At 41.9% G+C, this 16,841-nt stretch overlaps 1 protein-coding gene across 1 annotated transcript in view; it reads left to right on the top strand.

Moving 5' to 3' along the window:
- LOC124637215 (unconventional myosin-IXa-like) overlaps window positions 1–16,841 on the top strand; it is a 37,244-nt gene that overhangs the window by 6,490 nt on the left and 13,913 nt on the right. Inside the window, exons 6-21 of the mRNA XM_047173576.1 lie at window positions 1,729–1,868; window positions 2,175–2,421; window positions 2,720–2,855; window positions 3,558–3,706; window positions 4,023–4,133; window positions 4,906–5,106; window positions 5,926–6,120; window positions 6,415–6,662; window positions 7,002–7,173; window positions 7,580–7,757; window positions 8,415–8,473; window positions 9,012–9,080; window positions 9,165–9,272; window positions 15,068–15,254; window positions 15,465–15,595; window positions 16,126–16,546. Coding sequence (XP_047029532.1) covers window positions 1,729–1,868; window positions 2,175–2,421; window positions 2,720–2,855; window positions 3,558–3,706; window positions 4,023–4,133; window positions 4,906–5,106; window positions 5,926–6,120; window positions 6,415–6,662; window positions 7,002–7,173; window positions 7,580–7,757; window positions 8,415–8,473; window positions 9,012–9,080; window positions 9,165–9,272; window positions 15,068–15,254; window positions 15,465–15,595; window positions 16,126–16,546 — 2,752 coding nt within the window. The remainder of the gene's footprint in view (window positions 1–1,728; window positions 1,869–2,174; window positions 2,422–2,719; window positions 2,856–3,557; window positions 3,707–4,022; window positions 4,134–4,905; window positions 5,107–5,925; window positions 6,121–6,414; window positions 6,663–7,001; window positions 7,174–7,579; window positions 7,758–8,414; window positions 8,474–9,011; window positions 9,081–9,164; window positions 9,273–15,067; window positions 15,255–15,464; window positions 15,596–16,125; window positions 16,547–16,841) is intronic.

Raw genomic sequence — 16,841 nt, 5'->3', positions numbered from 1 at the left:
GTGTAGGTAAGCAAATGCAAATAAAGAAAAACTTGCCTATGTAGCTTCCAAATGCGCGAGCGAAGCGAGCGCGAAATTTTTATCGGACCTAAACCGAATATTTTTGGTCTGTTGACAAATGCAAAAATAAGGGCATAATATGTAGTTTCTGAATACGCGAGCGACGCGAGCGCGAAATTTTATCAGACTTAAACCAAATATTACGTAAAATTTAGCCCAAACGTACTTAACTTTTTGTTTGTTGACAAATGCAAAAATAAGGGCCATAATATAGTTTCTGAATACGCGAGCGAAGCGAGCGCGAAATTTTATCGGCCTTAAACCAAATATTACGTAAAATTTAGCCCAAACGTACTTAACTTTTTGTTTGTTGACAAATGCAAAAATAAGGGCCATAATATAGTTTCTGAATACGCAAGCGAAGCGAGTGCGAAATTTTTATCGGACTTCAACCAAATATTACGTAAAATTTAGCCCAAACTTACTTAACTTTTTGTTTTTTGACAAATGCCAAAAAAAGGGCATACAGTGTCTGAATACGCGAGCGAAGCGAGCGCGAAATTTTAATTGTTTTTTAAAACTCAAAACCAAAATTACGTGAAATGTAGCCCAAACATACATTTTCATGAATGGGGGGACTAGGTACGACACACCCGATATACGTCCATGCGAAAACCCCCGCTCGCAATTATAAGTCGATAAAAATTAAGTTAGATAACTTATAGCAACGTCGCGAAGCTAAGCTTCGCGGACCACTTGGAATGCCTCCAGGGACCACCAGTGGTCCGCGGACCACCGGTTAAGAACCACTGATTTAAAGATTTCAATCTTTAGGATGGATAGGATTATTAACAGTGTAGTCAAAGTCTTTTATTTGCCAGAATGTAGGTGTACAGAGTATGTTCTTAAATCTAAAGTGGCCCATTTACATTCTACCATTACATACAGTATGCAAATATTTGTTATACAGTTTATTAGAACACCAAGTACAATTAGTACGTAATTAGTTAGTGTGTACGTACAAATACAGCCAGCATTTGTGACACAAAGCTTGTTACTTGCTTACAAACAGCAACAAAACAAACAATTTCTTCCAAAAGAGGCCAAGGCAGACATAATAGTGTAGTGGAATCTTGTTCGTAATTAGGATCAACTGCTTTTATAATATATTCAAAGTCTAAAGGCTCAATATCTGTTATTGTAATCGCTGATTTGTGATTAGATAAACAATATAATCATGTAAATGAGTAAACATAAATTTTCGACTTAATAATCCTAGCCTTTCTGCGCTAGAACATTTGTTTACATTCGTGGTTTCAGTCTTATCTAGGAGAGATTATCGTCTTATTTTGAATAAAAAAAAAAATATCAACACATTCCTGAACAGTGAAGCATCATAGGACTATTACATATAAGGAACGTAAAAAACTAAATCTTTTTTTGAGTGTTCATAAAAGGCAAACAAGGAATTATGTGCATTCTCTAATCTCTAGTTATGAACTGAACTCATTCTGTCTGCAAAAGAACTTTTTATAAGTTTTGGACACGCTGCACATTTTTTCTTCACATCGAGGGAGCTGAAGGTTTAATTTCACCTGATGAGCCATAATGTCCGAGTTTTCTCGAATCCTGCACACACTTTGACTTCAACAAAAACTTCTTACAGTAGTTAAATAAATGCAAAGTCTATTACCAAATATTTATTATTGTCTTTCTGGTTTGTTCAAGGTTGCCAGAAGCTATAGCGACACGAGACGCTATGGCCAAGTGCTTGTACGGTGCTCTTTTCGACTGGATCGTGATGCAGGTCAACCACGCTTTGCTCTCTAAAAAGGACACGCTTAGGGAACATCAGGGACATAGTATAGGTAAGTCAGTTATTATAGATTACTTATTGAGCGTTTCAGTTACCATAATTAACTTATTGAATTCACTAAGGACCATTACTGATAGCACCTACCAAAGTTGGCGCTGGATGCAGATCCTTCCCACTGGTCCTAAAAGTTCAGCTTTTCACTTTGTCTTTGAAATTTACTTAGATTACATACGAGAAATATTGTGTAAAGTTAGTCGGTTTTAATGATCAAACGCCTCTATATTCCGACGCCAGATAGTCAAACTTAAACAAAGAATAATAGCCCCTTTTCCTATCGTATCTATCATTTTTGTTGCAGGCGTTCTGGATATATTCGGTTTCGAGGACTTCGGTCTGAGCAACAGCTTCGAGCAACTGTGCATTAACTACGCGAACGAGCATCTACAGCATTATTTCAACCAGCACGTGTTTAAGTATGAACAAGAGGAGTATAAGAGGGAAGGCATACCCTGGACGGATATAGGGTTCTCTGATAATACAGGGTGTTTGCAGCTCATCGAGGGAAAGGTTAACGGATTGCTGTGTCTGTTGGATGATCAGTGCAAGTGAGTACATGTTTTTCTTTGTTTATGTAAGTTAGTATCTAAGCAGAAAAAACATTGATAATGTTAGTATTGCAGTGGGGTAGTGGAGAAGTGTATAAATGTACATGTCACATTAAAAGCGCTTACTTATCTATCCACCATAATGTCCATACGAATGGAATTCTTTAGCTTGAAAATAAATATACAATTAAAGATTATTATTATATCCAAAAGTACAATGCAGTGTATTAAAGTTATGAAGAAAAAAAAATCGAGGTATCATTAGAGCACATATTACAGTTTTCAATTTTGTTTTCAGTTTCCCATGGGCGACCAATGAGACGCTACTACAGAAGTTCAACTCTGTGCATGAGAACAACCCGTTCTATGAGAAGCCACAGAGAAGAGAACCGGCATTCGTTGTCAGACATTACGCCGGTAGAGTCAAGTATCAGGTAAATAAATCCTCCTCCGAGCCTTTTCCCAATCATGTTGGGGTTGGCTTCCAGTCTAACCGGATTCAGCTGAGTACCAGTGCTTTACAAGAAGCGACTGCCTATCTGACCTACTCAACCCAGTTACCCGGGCAACCTGATACCCCTTGGTTAGACTGGTGTCAGACTTACTGGCTTCTGACTATCCGTAACGACTGCCAAGGATGTTCAATGACAGCCGCGACCTACAGTTTAACGTGCCATCCGAAACACAGTCAATGGTGTCTAATATATACTTAGAAAGTACATACAAACTTAGAAAAGTTGCATTGGTACTTGCCTGACCTGGGATCGAACCCGCGCCCTCATAATTGAGAGGTTGGTCCTTTACCCACTAGGCCACCACGACTACTACTCAGGTAAATAAATACATACCATAAATATAAAGCCAGTGTATTGTTTACTGAGGACCGCCACCGAGAACAGTATGCCTACTATCAAATAAAATGTATTTTTCTTGGTGTTAGGTTCAATAATTTTAAGATACCTATAATATTTCTGAAGAATTGTGTTCTAGATTCTAAATAAACTAAAATAATTTTTAAATATTGTAAACTAAAGAAACTATATGCCTGAGGTCTGAGGGTCGATAAGGACTTGGTTTTAACAGTAAAGAGATCTAAAATAATTATTTCAACTTATTCTGTTTAACTTGGTAACCAGGTAACAGCAATGCGTGAGAAGAATCTAGATCTAATGCGGCAAGACATCGTCAGCGTACTGAAGAACTCCTCGCTGGCTTTCGTCCGAGAGTTGGTTGGTGTCGATCCTGTAGCCGTGTTCCGCTGGGCTATAGTGCGAGCTTTCTTTAGGTAAGCTTAACTAGAAAATAAGTTGAAATTATCTTGGTACTTTGTTTGTAATATTGTTGACGGGTCCTATGGGCCAAGGGTTGCTTGAGGTTCACACATCAGTGCCGTGTAATGGTTGGGGATGCTTGTCAGCACGGACATTATGTGATCGTGTTCAAAGACCATTGATGGACCCATATTTTATTTGGCCACTGATGCAACACGTTCCTTTCTCGGCACTAATGTCTGGGGATTGACATTGAACCTTCGGTCAAAATATCCATGCAGCTCTGACTAGGCCATGAGATCTTCAATATGGTGTAATGTTTGTACACAGAGGTTACTTCGCGTTCCTGGAGGCAGGCAGACGTCACCGCGTGCAGCGCGTGGACGGCGCCTCGCGCCTGCCCCGCGCCTCCATCCACGCGCCCAACGACACCATCATCAGGTCAGCCACCACCACACCCACTGCCACAGCTTACTTCACAACAAACTATTATCCACTAACTGCAGATTTGCAATACCATACCTATTAACTTGAAAGGCATGAAGACTTATTATTATATCCAACAAATTGGCAACTTGAAAATATCACTGAAATTTTTACTGTAGGTTGTGCTTACACCGCAAATGCTCACCCAGAAATATTTGCAGATTTCTCGCCAATTCTATTCACGTTGAATTTGAATTCGTTCAAATAAGCTTGCATTTTGAATTACTGTAAATAAGCACTTGCGGTTTTAAACACGACCCTGATGATTTACTCTATATTATTATGTATAAAATATGTATTACAATATAGCTTTTGCAAGCAACGTTATGTGACGTAATGAAATGTGTCTTGTTGCTCAGCCAACTGGTGACAGTATCGTCAATCAATCTTGCAATCAACCGCATTGCGTAAGTCACCGAATTTACGGCATGCTTGTTATATGTTCTATGTGCACCTAACGCATGGACATCCATGTTCTTAGTCTACCTGTAACACACCCTTGTTGCGTTATACTGCCACGACTTCATGTTTGTTGACTCGCTATTAGTCCAAAGCAATTATGTAGTTTTCATCTGTTAGTTTTCTAATAGGATTTTACTCATACTCACTTCGCGGTCACACCGAGTAGGCATGCATGCACCCCAGAACATTTTAATTTGGTTTACTTATTTTTTACATTAATTTTGTAATCGTCGATTCCTTTCTCACCCTCCATCGTCGGGCACAGAGCGGGCCACAGAGCCGCCAGTAAGCCGCGCGAGGCGAGCCGCCCCGGCGATAGTAAGCCCCGCGCCGACGCGGCCGGAGCTCGGGACCGCGGCAAAGGGGCAAAACATTACAGAATCGCCGAGACGCGCACGCGGCGGGCGGAGCGCGACGAGCGCTTCGACGACAGCGACGTCATGCAGCGCGCCAGCCAGATCGTCATGTACGTGCGCCACGCGCTCCTCAAACAAACCCATGAGTGCAAATACTACCCGACACTTTCATTCTTACACACCTAGTTATCCCTCTATAGGTATTTTGTTCGAGTTTTGTTTTATTTGTACTCATTTGGATCATTATTGGATATTTTGTTTGAAGAATTTGCGTGTTTCGGTTGGGGTCTATTTTTCACCTTTCTCTTTTTCACGGTGGTGGCTATGGGTCTTCAGTTGTCGTGCATTTCTCTGTCGCCTTCCTTTTGTGACGTTTATATAGCATATATGTATTATGTAGTAGTATTGTAATATATAGCTGCTGGGTGGCCAGCCAAGGTATACAATTACATCTTCTATTATATACACGTGAACTGTAAAAGAAAATATACATAGATGCTGTAATTGTCGTTTGTCGCTTTTCTGTGTGGGTTAAGTGTAGATAACAGATTTCTGCAGACTTTTATTCAAAACTACGAGCTGTATATCAATGCAAAACATCAAAAATAAAACATTTTTCTTTCATATTGGCTTTTTCTAAATCTTAGATACACAAGATGATTTCTTATCGGCTTGTACTGAATTGCAATTGCTCAAAACAATTTGGGTAGAAGAACACTTTTACCGGCATAGCATGTATGTAAATAATTCGCACATTTTCACCAAGCAATCTATACTTAGGTGGTTGGTGTTGCCACTTTAAGAGATCTCATGACGCTGTGGATATTTTTTCTACAAATTAATTCTATCAAAAAATCCATATTGCGATCTCTTAGAGATGTTTTCTCCATATTTATGTATACTTAAACTAATTTGGTTTGGTTGAACAGGAAAAACAAGTCATTTAGGCCGAGAGAGCGGGCGAAAAAGGGTTTAAAGAATCTTCAGAGCGTGAAAACGTTAGCGGGTCGGACGGCGGCGCCGGCGGGCAAGCGGAAACAGCCGCAAACTGTCGCCGCGCAGTTCCAACACTCGCTATCCGCGCTCATGGACACCTTGAACCAGGCCAATCCGTTCTTTATTAGGTAAGGCAATAGCTAACAGATAAATGGAGCGTTTTAGAAAAATATTTATTTTCTAAAAAGTCTTCTAAATACTAGCTTGCTGTGCCCATTAAGGTCCATTATTGTGACAACTTTTTATATTTCCACCTCTATCTATGTCGATTATGGAACATGGATAAACAACATGAATAAATTGTTAGGTAAAGGTATGAGAGATATCAAGTCTCTATCGGCAATAAGTGTATGGTGGTTTCAATACGAAGTGATTTGTAAACATCGATGTTAGTTTCTATTTAATTCTCCAACTTCCTACAGATGTATAAAATCAAACGGCGAGAAAGTCCCGCACGTTTTCGACGATGAAACCGTCCAGCGACAATTACGGTACACGGGCATGTTAGAAACGGTCCGGATCCGGCAAGCCGGGTACAACGTGCGACTGACTTACGAGGAGTTCATACAGTTGTACAGGATACTACTGCCGAAAGGACTGCTGAGCTCACAGACTGATGTCCGACACTTCCTAGCCACGCTCAATCTCGATAGGGATAACTATCAATTAGGTAAGAACTTACTTTTAGAAAATATTTAGTATTTTTTTATGTTTTTTGTATGTGACTGAAAGATATTAAAGTCATTCAAGGGTTATGGGATACGTTAGCATAATCTGGATTGAACTTCATTATAGTTAACTTGACGGTATCCAAGTCGAATGAAGTGGCTACCAAACATCATTTTATCTAGATCATCAATAACATGGAGGGATGATAATGTTGCTTAAATCTTTCGATGAAAAATTTCTCATCACCTGGGGAATTAGTCAATACTTTTCCTAACGATCCCACCACGAATGGCGTTCTAAACATTACTTAAAAATCTAATTTATTTATCATCCCACATAGGTGCAACAAAGATCTTCATGCGCGAAAGCGAGCAGACGAAGTTGGAGTACCGGCTGCACCAGCAGATCATGGCGTCCATCATCACCATCCAGCGCTGGTTCCGCGCCGTGCTCGAGCGCAGGCGCTTCCTCGCGCTGCGCCGGGCTTCCGTCGTTATACAGTATTTTTGCAGGTGAGTAATATAAGGCCAGTTAAAGTGTGGCTAAAAATAATAAGCAGTTTCAAAATCTCTTGGGTCACGTTCCCGGTGGGCAGCAATGAGGAGGAGTTTTTTTATGCAATTTTATAAATATTAATATAATTTTAAATAAGTGTATATAAGTTTACTATTTTTAAAATTTAGGTACTTTAAAAACAGGAAAGTTCCAAAATCTATATCGGTCGAATGAATAGTGATGTGATGACAGTCAAAATTCATTTATCGACATAGTTTGAAAGTTGGAAGGGATATCTCCGGAACTTTTGTTAGGCTTATTTAGTTCAGCTAGCTCTTAAACATTTTTCAATTAAAATGGTATCCCTGAATTTACATATCCTTTGCAAGGGTGGTTACATTACATTACGCTACTTTTGTACAGACAATGGCTATCAGCTCGTCACGAGGCAGCCTTGCGCCTTCAAGCGTGGTACCGCGGCGCTCGCGTGCGTTGCTGGGCGCGGAAACTACACCGCGGCCTCATCGCCTTCCAAGCCGCCGCCAGAGGGCACTTGTTACGCAGAGCTATTTGTGCCAGAAGAGCCATCGGGGACTCTGAGGTAAGGACTGTCAGAATACACCCGCATGAACTAATATACCCTTGTTTTATTTCAATCGTTTCATCCGGGTGAGGAAAAAACTTTATTGATAAAATAGGGTTGTCGAAAAAATATCGATATTTCTTGCTGTTGAATGAAATCCAATTAATAATTTGTTTTGCTATTCCAAATGTTTTATTGATTGATTGAAAATGCATGATTGTTCATTTCGAATCACAGAGCAATGTACAGCACTTTTTGATGTAACTAAAAATGGAGCATATCAATTCGCAACCCTCACCTGGACAACAAATTCAATAAATTCATTGATTGAACTCAAGTTTGCACCTTATATCCAAATCGATGTTATTTAACTGTTAAGGGTATGTTTCACTACCACAGATATCCACATAAATATCTACCTATCTCACGTTTGCGTTACCTCAAAGTTTATACGATAAGTTCATGATACTAGACAGCATCTTTCAGTGAATCGAATCAGTGGTTTCAGCCGTGTTGTCCAATTTGTCAATGAATCAGTCAGCAAGACAGTGCCTTACTTGATATAAATACATAAAGATGTAGTGAAACATACCCTGAAACTAACCGATAAGTGTGACTAACGTGCAAGCGTGTCGGACACACGTACAACGTTGTGGTTGGTGTTTGTGTTGACAGCATGACGGCCGCGCGCCGCCCGACAGCGTCACGCTCAGGCTCGCCAACAAGGACCCGCTGTGAGTAATACACTACTTTATCTACTATCGACCAATGACATTTATGACGTCGTGTCAGCGTAAGACGTCTACTACTAGACAAAAGTCTCTCCCAAGGTTCGCCACTTTGCTCGATCTTCAGCAACCCACATCCAGATCTCAGCGACCTTGGCCAGATCGTCCGTCCATCTGTTGGGGGGCGTGCTAATACTGCGTCTTCCATGTCGTGGTCGCAACTCGAGAACTTAACTTCATCTCTAAAGTATGAGGTTCAATGTTGATTGGGAAAACTTTACAGATTAAACTTATAAATGTGTAGAACTGGCACATCTATATATACAAAAAATATTCGGTGTCTGTCCCTGATCCAGCCTGCTATTTTAAAAACTGTGGTCAAATCTCATGTTTTAATTCAGACACTTGCTTAATTATTGAATCAAAAATGCAAATTTAGTAGATATAACTGCCAAAAATAGACAAGAAGCATATAAAATGTAAATATATTGAATATTTTTTTGTGTAAACTTGCGTCCGGTTACTTATTTGTCAAATATTTTAGGTATATCTTACGTACGGATCAAGAAAACTCAAGACAACTGAGAGCTACACAATCATTGCCGATACCAAGGTATGTAAACCATTTTATACGAACCTATATCAAACGCATAAATTACATGCTAGAAGACATTAAAATATTATTATGTTGTTGTAGGGTGGAGAAGAAACGGGATATTCTCATAGATACTATAGAAAATACAAATATTCAAAAAGTGAAAAAGAGGGTGTCCAAGACAGATCCGCTAAAACAAACCAGCACAAGGTATTACACGAAGCTGCTTCTTCTCGAAATATACACGAGTTTTTTGTCACATGTTCCTTGATTTCCAAGCTCAAATTACATACTTTTCTTTAACACAAAAGATAAATTATATACCTACTTTAACACAAAAAAAGTGTATAAGTAGTTTTCGCAACTTTTTGTCATCTTTGAATATTGCTCATATTCGCTGCGGATTTAGTTAAGGTGCGTCCCCGAGCAAAACTCAGCGGAAGCCGTTTTTTGAAGTCAACTTCTCTTTGTCTAAAACCAATACCAACTAATAAAAAATACATAAAATTTGTAGATATTCTTGACTCTTGAATGGTAGTTTTTTTTTAGTTTTAAGCAGAATAATATGACTGTTTTGCATTAAGACAAAACAGGTATTATATGTAGAAGAAAACACAGCAATGATGTGAAGAAGCAGTCCTATGATTCTGTGAAAATATCGAGAATATCAGTCATATCTGTATACAAATCGAGAATATCCTCCCAATTTCTGTCACCACAGGGCTATCTGTCATACTTTACCGCCAAATTTTCAACCGGCGCCATTGCAGTCTTCATCATCAGCAAGAACCTTGGCTCATTGCTGTGTTTTCTTCTACATATAATACCTGTTTTGTCTTAATGCAAAACAGTCATATTATATGTCTTCGAAAACACAGCAATGATGTGAAGACCTGTTTGATATCTGCTGGTGATCAGAAATTATAAAACACAAGAATGCAATGTGAGAGTAATATAATTTACTAGGTACTTCCTTATAACAAATTTTCTTATCACTCTCTTTGAACCATCTTTAACTTTCAATATTTGCTGGGAAAATGTTAAGAACAAAATCCAACCACACTATTAGTTTAAAATATTTATATTTTTCTTACCAAGAAACTCAAATTAAACAATTCAATATGAAAACAAAAAACATAACTTCCTTCTTAGGATTGATAAATAAAAATGCAGTTTAACTGCCACAAATTAACAAATAATCTTCAAACATAAACACTTCAGCTGTTCAGCCTTAATAATTGAGATCAAAATCACATTATCATAAATAATCAAATATAATCACTATTAATCACATTGTTTTAAAATTATTATAAAGTAGACCAGGGACATCCTCACTGACAGGCTTATTTATATTTCTACAATAATATTTAGAAAAGGTTTCCACACACTTCCAGTTTCCTCTTTCTAATATCTCCTGTATAGGTCTATTGTCTAGCCATCCCCTGGAGGCCACTGCTGACCTTATGCTGCCTGGAGAGTAGCCATCTATCTGTGCCAATTTGAAGGCTGACCTCACCCATCCTGAGATCATGGTCTTAGAGGCAGGCTTTGTATCACCGGTGATTGATATAAAAAGGGAATTAACATTTGTAGTTTGATTGCGTCTAGTCTCTGAAATCTTGACTAACTTCTTAACGTTAGTGACTGGGCAAAGCTTAGAATCTTGGTGCTTCATGAGAAGCCAGCCTGATTGTCTATGAGAACTTGTGTCTGTTTTTGAGCCAAATTTTGGCCAGAATGTTACTGTGTCCTCAGTTTCAGCATATCCTTGATCACCAAGCTCCAAAAGTGTAAGATCATGCAACCTTCGGCCAGATGCAAGTAAAAGAATCAATGCAGTGTGTCTGCTTTGATAAAAAAGAGTGTCTGGAAATTCTGAAGACTTTAACCACTCATACAATATTTTAACATCCCATACTGGTAGCTTTGCTGGGCGTGGTTTAGCTAGACTCACTGCCTTTAAAACCTGCTGAACGAAAAAATTTTTGGCCAAGTTCTCAACCCTAGGTGCACAGTAAGTTGAGACAGCAGACTTGTGCAACATTACCGTGCTGTATGCAAAACCTTTCTCTAAATGTAAATTAGCTAAAAATCTGGCTAGGTCCTTGCCCTCTGGGCACTTATTATCCACTCCATGGGATTCACACCAAAGTATCCATCTTTTTAAAGGTGCACTATACGTATTAATAGTGGAGGGGCGCCAGCTACTTCTCAACAATCTTTGTTCGTCTCTGCTCCAGTCCTTTACTTGATCTCCCCACCCCCAATTTTCCAAGCCTGAAGTACTAGCTTGTCCACTGACGGTGGAGGTAGTCCCGTCGTCCTGTCCAGCAGCACCTCCCTCAGGTTCTCTATGGGAAGCGGGGGTACTCGCGCGCGTGTCTTCAGGTCGGGAAACCAAAAGCACTGGGTCCACTGTGGCGCTATCACAATGTATGTCCCTCTTGCCTTGTTCAGATGTGCCAGAACCCTGGGCATCATGCTTGGAGGTGGAAATACCCAAGCTGTCTGAAAGTCCCAAGTTTGGCTGAAGGCGTCGCAGAACTCTGCGGAGCCATCCCTTGAGTCTAGACTGACATACCTTGAAACGACTGCCGTGTCTCTTGTAGCAAAGAGATCTATTTCTGGAACCCCCCATTGTCTGAACACTGCCTCCGTGGCTGGTGGCAGCAGGTGCCACTCGGGTACTGACTTTCCCCTTGACAGGCAATCTGCAATGCCGTTTAGGTTTCCTGGCAGGTGGTACGCTGTCATCGTTATGTTCAGCCGACAAGTCAACTCTAACAACTGGGTTGTTAGGTCTAACAGCTTCAAGGACCGAGTCCCGCCCTGATTCCTTATGTACGCTACTAGAGTCCGATTGTCGGTCTGAACCAAAATGTGGGCATTCTGTAACAATGCCCCCTGTGACCTTATTACCGCATAAACGGCATACATCTCTTTTAGGTTCGAGTGCCAGGCTTTTTGGTTCATGGCCCATTTGCCTGAGAGATACTTGCTGTTTAGACTTGCTCCCCAGCCCGCATCCGCTGCGTCTGTGGTCAAGAAATGCGTTACCTCTTTCTTGAGTAACGGGTTTGGACAGCCCTCTACTGCTTCCAACCACCACCGGAAGTCCTCTCGCACTCCGGAACTCAATTTTCTCTTCTGGTTTCTCCGGGAGAACTTTCTCAGGAAGAGTTGGGCCTTTCGACAGTGAAGACGGCCCTGGGGAATCGTATAGTTGGCGAAGTTTAGTTTTCCCAACACGCTTTGCAACTCTCTTAACGAGCAGTTGTCCCGCTTTAATAGCTTTATCAGGGAGGCTTTTATTCCTTCTACTTTTCTGATGGGCAAGGCGATTGTCAGGTACTGAGTATCCCAGACCAGGCCCAAGTATTCCAACCTGTGTGTTGGTTCCGTCACCGACTTCTGGTAATTCACGTGCCAACCCAAAGACTCCAAGACGGCCAACGTTTCCGCAACTTGTGCCATTAACTTGGATCTGTCCTGACAAGCTAGGAGGAAGTCGTCCAAATAGACCAAAAGACGAATGCCTCGATTCCTGAGGATCTCTGCCACCCAGTTTGAGACTGCCGCAAATACACGGGGCGCCGATGATAGGCCAAATGGCAGAGCAGTTAACTGGAGAATTTCTCCATTGTAAACAACCCTCAAAAACCGTCTGTGAGTCTCCGCGACACACAAATGGAAATAGGCTTGGTGAAGATCTATCTTCACTAGCCAGTCGTTTGCTTGAAGAAAGGTAACTATGTCTAATTGCGAAATTAGGTAAAAATGCTTTGTGGCTATGTACCTGTTCAAAGCCTTGAGGTCGAAGATGGGTCTCAATCCCCCATCCGCCTTCTTTATTAAAAACATTTTGGAGTAGAAACCGGGGTCCACTACTGTTGGCTTCTCCAGGATGCCCTGCATCTTTAAATCCTGAATCACTCTTGTCATTTCCAGGGAAACTTTGGTGGCTATACACTTTAAAAAGTTCTGACCGGGATATGTCAGGGGAGGTTTGCTTCTGAATGGCAAGCGGTAATTGGCTATAGTGTTTAAAATGAACTGGTTTGCTCCCAACTGAGTCCATCTCTCGGTGGAGAATTTTAGGCAACCTCCTCTGAATACCCGGTGAGAGTCATTCTTCTTTAGATCTGGTGGACTTATCGTTATTGGCTGTGTTAGTGGAACGTTGACGAAAGGGCCGGTTTTTATTAGAAGTATGCTTAAATTTCTTATCAAACTTTTTAGATTTATTTTTAAAATTATTTTTTCTATTTTGAAAGGGCTCACCCCGCTCTGTAACTTTCCTTTCCTTGAGGTAGGTTGGAGTATTCAGCCAGACCTGAGACCCTCCGAGGGACTGTATAATAGGCTGTAGTGCCTCTCTGCTAAATAAATGTTCAGCACTAGGAGGAACATTCCTCAATGTGTTCCTAAGGTTCGTATTTGAAATTTCTTTCAAAATCCTGTCCCGCCTAACCTCAATAGATTCAGATCGTTTTCCACAAATAATTTGCATTGTGGTCTCTGAATTTTTATAACTCGAAGACCCAGGTCCAAAAATCTCTGACATTTTGTCCACCAATGACTTGGGGTTCAAATTAGTTGGATCCGCGCTAGCCCAATCTACAATATTCTGTAAACCCGATTTCAACAATTGTCTTTGCTCTAAGACTTTGTTAGATATACCAGCTAAAAACATTTCAGTAGCAGCTAAATAATCCTTATTCTTATTAAAATGACACAACTCATCATTGACCATAAGGCCTGTAAATCCTGGGGTTGCAAGGCAACCTTGCAAAGCTTGTTTGTATCTAATGCCCTTCCAAGCCTGCGAGTCAAATTGTTGCAGCTTATTTAACTCATTAAGCCTATCCTTATCACTAGGTGGAATATTTTTCTTACTGTCTATTTCGGTGTTTAAGGCACCCAAATTTAGAGAGAGCGACTCGGGCTGTGCCGGCAAAGTAATAAATTGTTCCGCACAACTGTCCTTAGCAGCAGAAGGCTGCGAGCTCGTTATTGTACTATTTGGCGCTGCCCTACCATTATAGCAGTAACCTGACTGATATAAACTTAAGTAATTAGACAAATACGCCATTTGCGACATCAAAGTATCAACACGAGGATCGGTACGGACATGTTTAGACTTGTACTTACGGTTCCTCGCCGACGCACGAGAACGCTTATTAGGCAAGGGCGAAGCCGTGCCCTCCTCAAACTCCGAGGATGAGGAGGAACTACTTTCCAACGCCTTCGAGCTTGTCGACGACGATTGCCCTCCATCCGGAGCGGCCGCGTCTCGCTCGCGGTTCTCGCACGTATTACTCACCGAGTCCATTTTATTATTTACACTGCCGTGTTTTCTAAACTCACTTTTCCTAGGCTAAATACACTAGGAACAAATTTTTTTGCACTTGAAAAAAGTTTTTCACGCGTTTCGAATGAATCACAAGAATGCAATGGCGCCGGTTGAAAATTTGGCGGTAAAGTATGACAGATAGCCCTGTGGTGACAGAAATTGGGAGGATATTCTCGATTTGTATACAGATATGACTGATATTCTCGATATTTTCACAGAATCATAGGACTGCTTCTTCACATCATTGCTGTGTTTTCGAAGACATATAATGTCTAATTATAGGGTCACAACAAAACCACAGAAATGTGAAATAAGCACTAATAAGATGCATCTCTTCGTAAAGTAACTGTTATTTTTATTTGCTGCCTAAACTAATAGATAGGTAATTAAAAAACGAACATTATGGTAATTTTTAATTTATTGCAAAACACGAACATTTTATTTTATAAACATTTGAATCCAAAATATGAGCGTTCTCGCTACGTATTTCTTGCGCCATGTTTGTATGGCGCAGATTAGGCTCAAGGTCATTTGCTCAGGGTACCGTCTTAAGTTTAAAGTTTCAAACATCGAGTTTTACGAGAACTGTATCACTGCTATTTTCAACCACACTTCAATACACAAAAACATTCAAAATATTTTAAATTTTCAGCCTTATACCCAAAGAAACAAGCGAATGTTCCACGGAGGATGAACGCTGGAACGTGACCGCTAACAGGTACCCACAGGCCGCGGTCACTCTGCCCAATAAGATTACGCCCGAAGACTTGGCCGATGAACTGCTGTGGTTGAGGCTCGATCAGAACTATCTCATGACTGAAAAAGATGCTATTACTAAGGTATTTATGAATTAAAGAATGTAGCGCTGTTAACATAGTTGGATTATCGAAAATAATGTAGGTAGTAGGAAAGGTGGATAGCCATGCCGGATAGTTGAAAATACCAAAATTCGTCACCCATTTATACAATGTAGTACTACCTCTAAATAACCCCATATTAAAATCAGTCAAGCGGTCTTTGTTAACATTTGTTTTTATTTGATTTTGTAGAAAAGAGAAAAACGGGAGAAAGAGTTGGCGGAACTTTTGGAGACAATAACGAGTAGCAGTGAAGAGTACCTTAGACAAATTGGAAACTGGAATCCTTCTGACAATACAGAAACCAGTAAAACTGCTGCGAGGTGAGTTTCTTATTGTAGTTTGTATAGCCAATTTATGAATAAAAAATATAAAATGGAAAATGAAAAAAAAAACTGTTTTCGACATACGTTGCCGAAATTGCGAAATTTTGAGCGTATTTTTTTGGGATTCTACAAAGTTGTTGTCTGCTGAAAGTCTATAACATCAATTTTTTTTTTTACTGTAAAATAGTCTAATAATTTCACATTCAGTAAAAAGAAAACGTCATCATTTGAGAAGCGATGGTAACATTCCAACTTTGGCGCTAGGCGCCAACCGCGCACGGCCGACGGCTGACGGCAGCTTGAGAATCGCTCGCGGCCAACGTGTATAGGAATGACGCCGTTTGAGAGGCTTGCGACGGTTGCACGTTGGTTGTGTATCGTTTGCATTGTCGCCGTCGGTCGCGCATCGATCGCAACGTTGCCGTCGGTGGCGCGTATATCACATCGTTGCCGTCGGTCGCGTGGCAGACCTTGGGATCCGAATTAGACTTTACTGAGTTTTGTTATAAAATGTTTATATTGCGCAGACGCGGTTCAGCGGCTGTGTATCAGCGCAGCGTGTCGAGCGCGACGCTGGAGGGCCGCGCGCTGCACTCGCTGCCGCCCGTGCGCCGCGACCCGCGCGCCGCGCAGCCGCCGCAGCCGCTCACCGCCACGCTCTCCGCCACGCTACCCGCCGCGCCCAGGACTGACACAGGTATATACAGCGCAGCGTGTCGGCGCTGCACTCGCTGCCGCCCGTGCGCCGCGACCCGCGCGCCGCGCAGCCGCCGCAGCCGCTCACCGCCACGCTCTCCGCCACGCTACCCGCCGCGCCCAGGACTGACACAGGTATATACAGCGCAGCGTGTCGGCGCTGCACTCGCTGCCGCCCGTGCGCCGCGACCCGCGCGCCGCGCAGCCGCCGCAGCCGCTCACCGCCACGCTCTCCGCCACGCTACCCGCCGCGCCCAGGACTGACACAGGTATATACAGCGCAGCGTGTCGGCGCTGCACTCGCTGCCGCCCGTGCGCCGCGACCCGCGCGCCGCGCAGCCGCCGCAGCCGCTCACCGCCACGCTCTCCGCCACGCTACCCGCCGCGCCCAGGACTGACACAGGTATATACAGCGCAGCGTGTCGGCGCTGCACTCGCTGCCGCCCGTGCGCCGCGACCCGCGCGCCGCGCAGCCGCCGCAGCCGCTCACCGCCACGCTCTCCGCCACGCTACCCGCCGCGCCCAGGACTGACACAGGTATATACAG

Source organism: Helicoverpa zea, chromosome 15, assembly GCF_022581195.2.
Source record: "Helicoverpa zea isolate HzStark_Cry1AcR chromosome 15, ilHelZeax1.1, whole genome shotgun sequence".
NCBI classification, from domain to species: Eukaryota; Metazoa; Arthropoda; class Insecta; order Lepidoptera; family Noctuidae; genus Helicoverpa; species Helicoverpa zea.
This window is presented reverse-complemented; position numbering and strand designations above follow the sequence as displayed.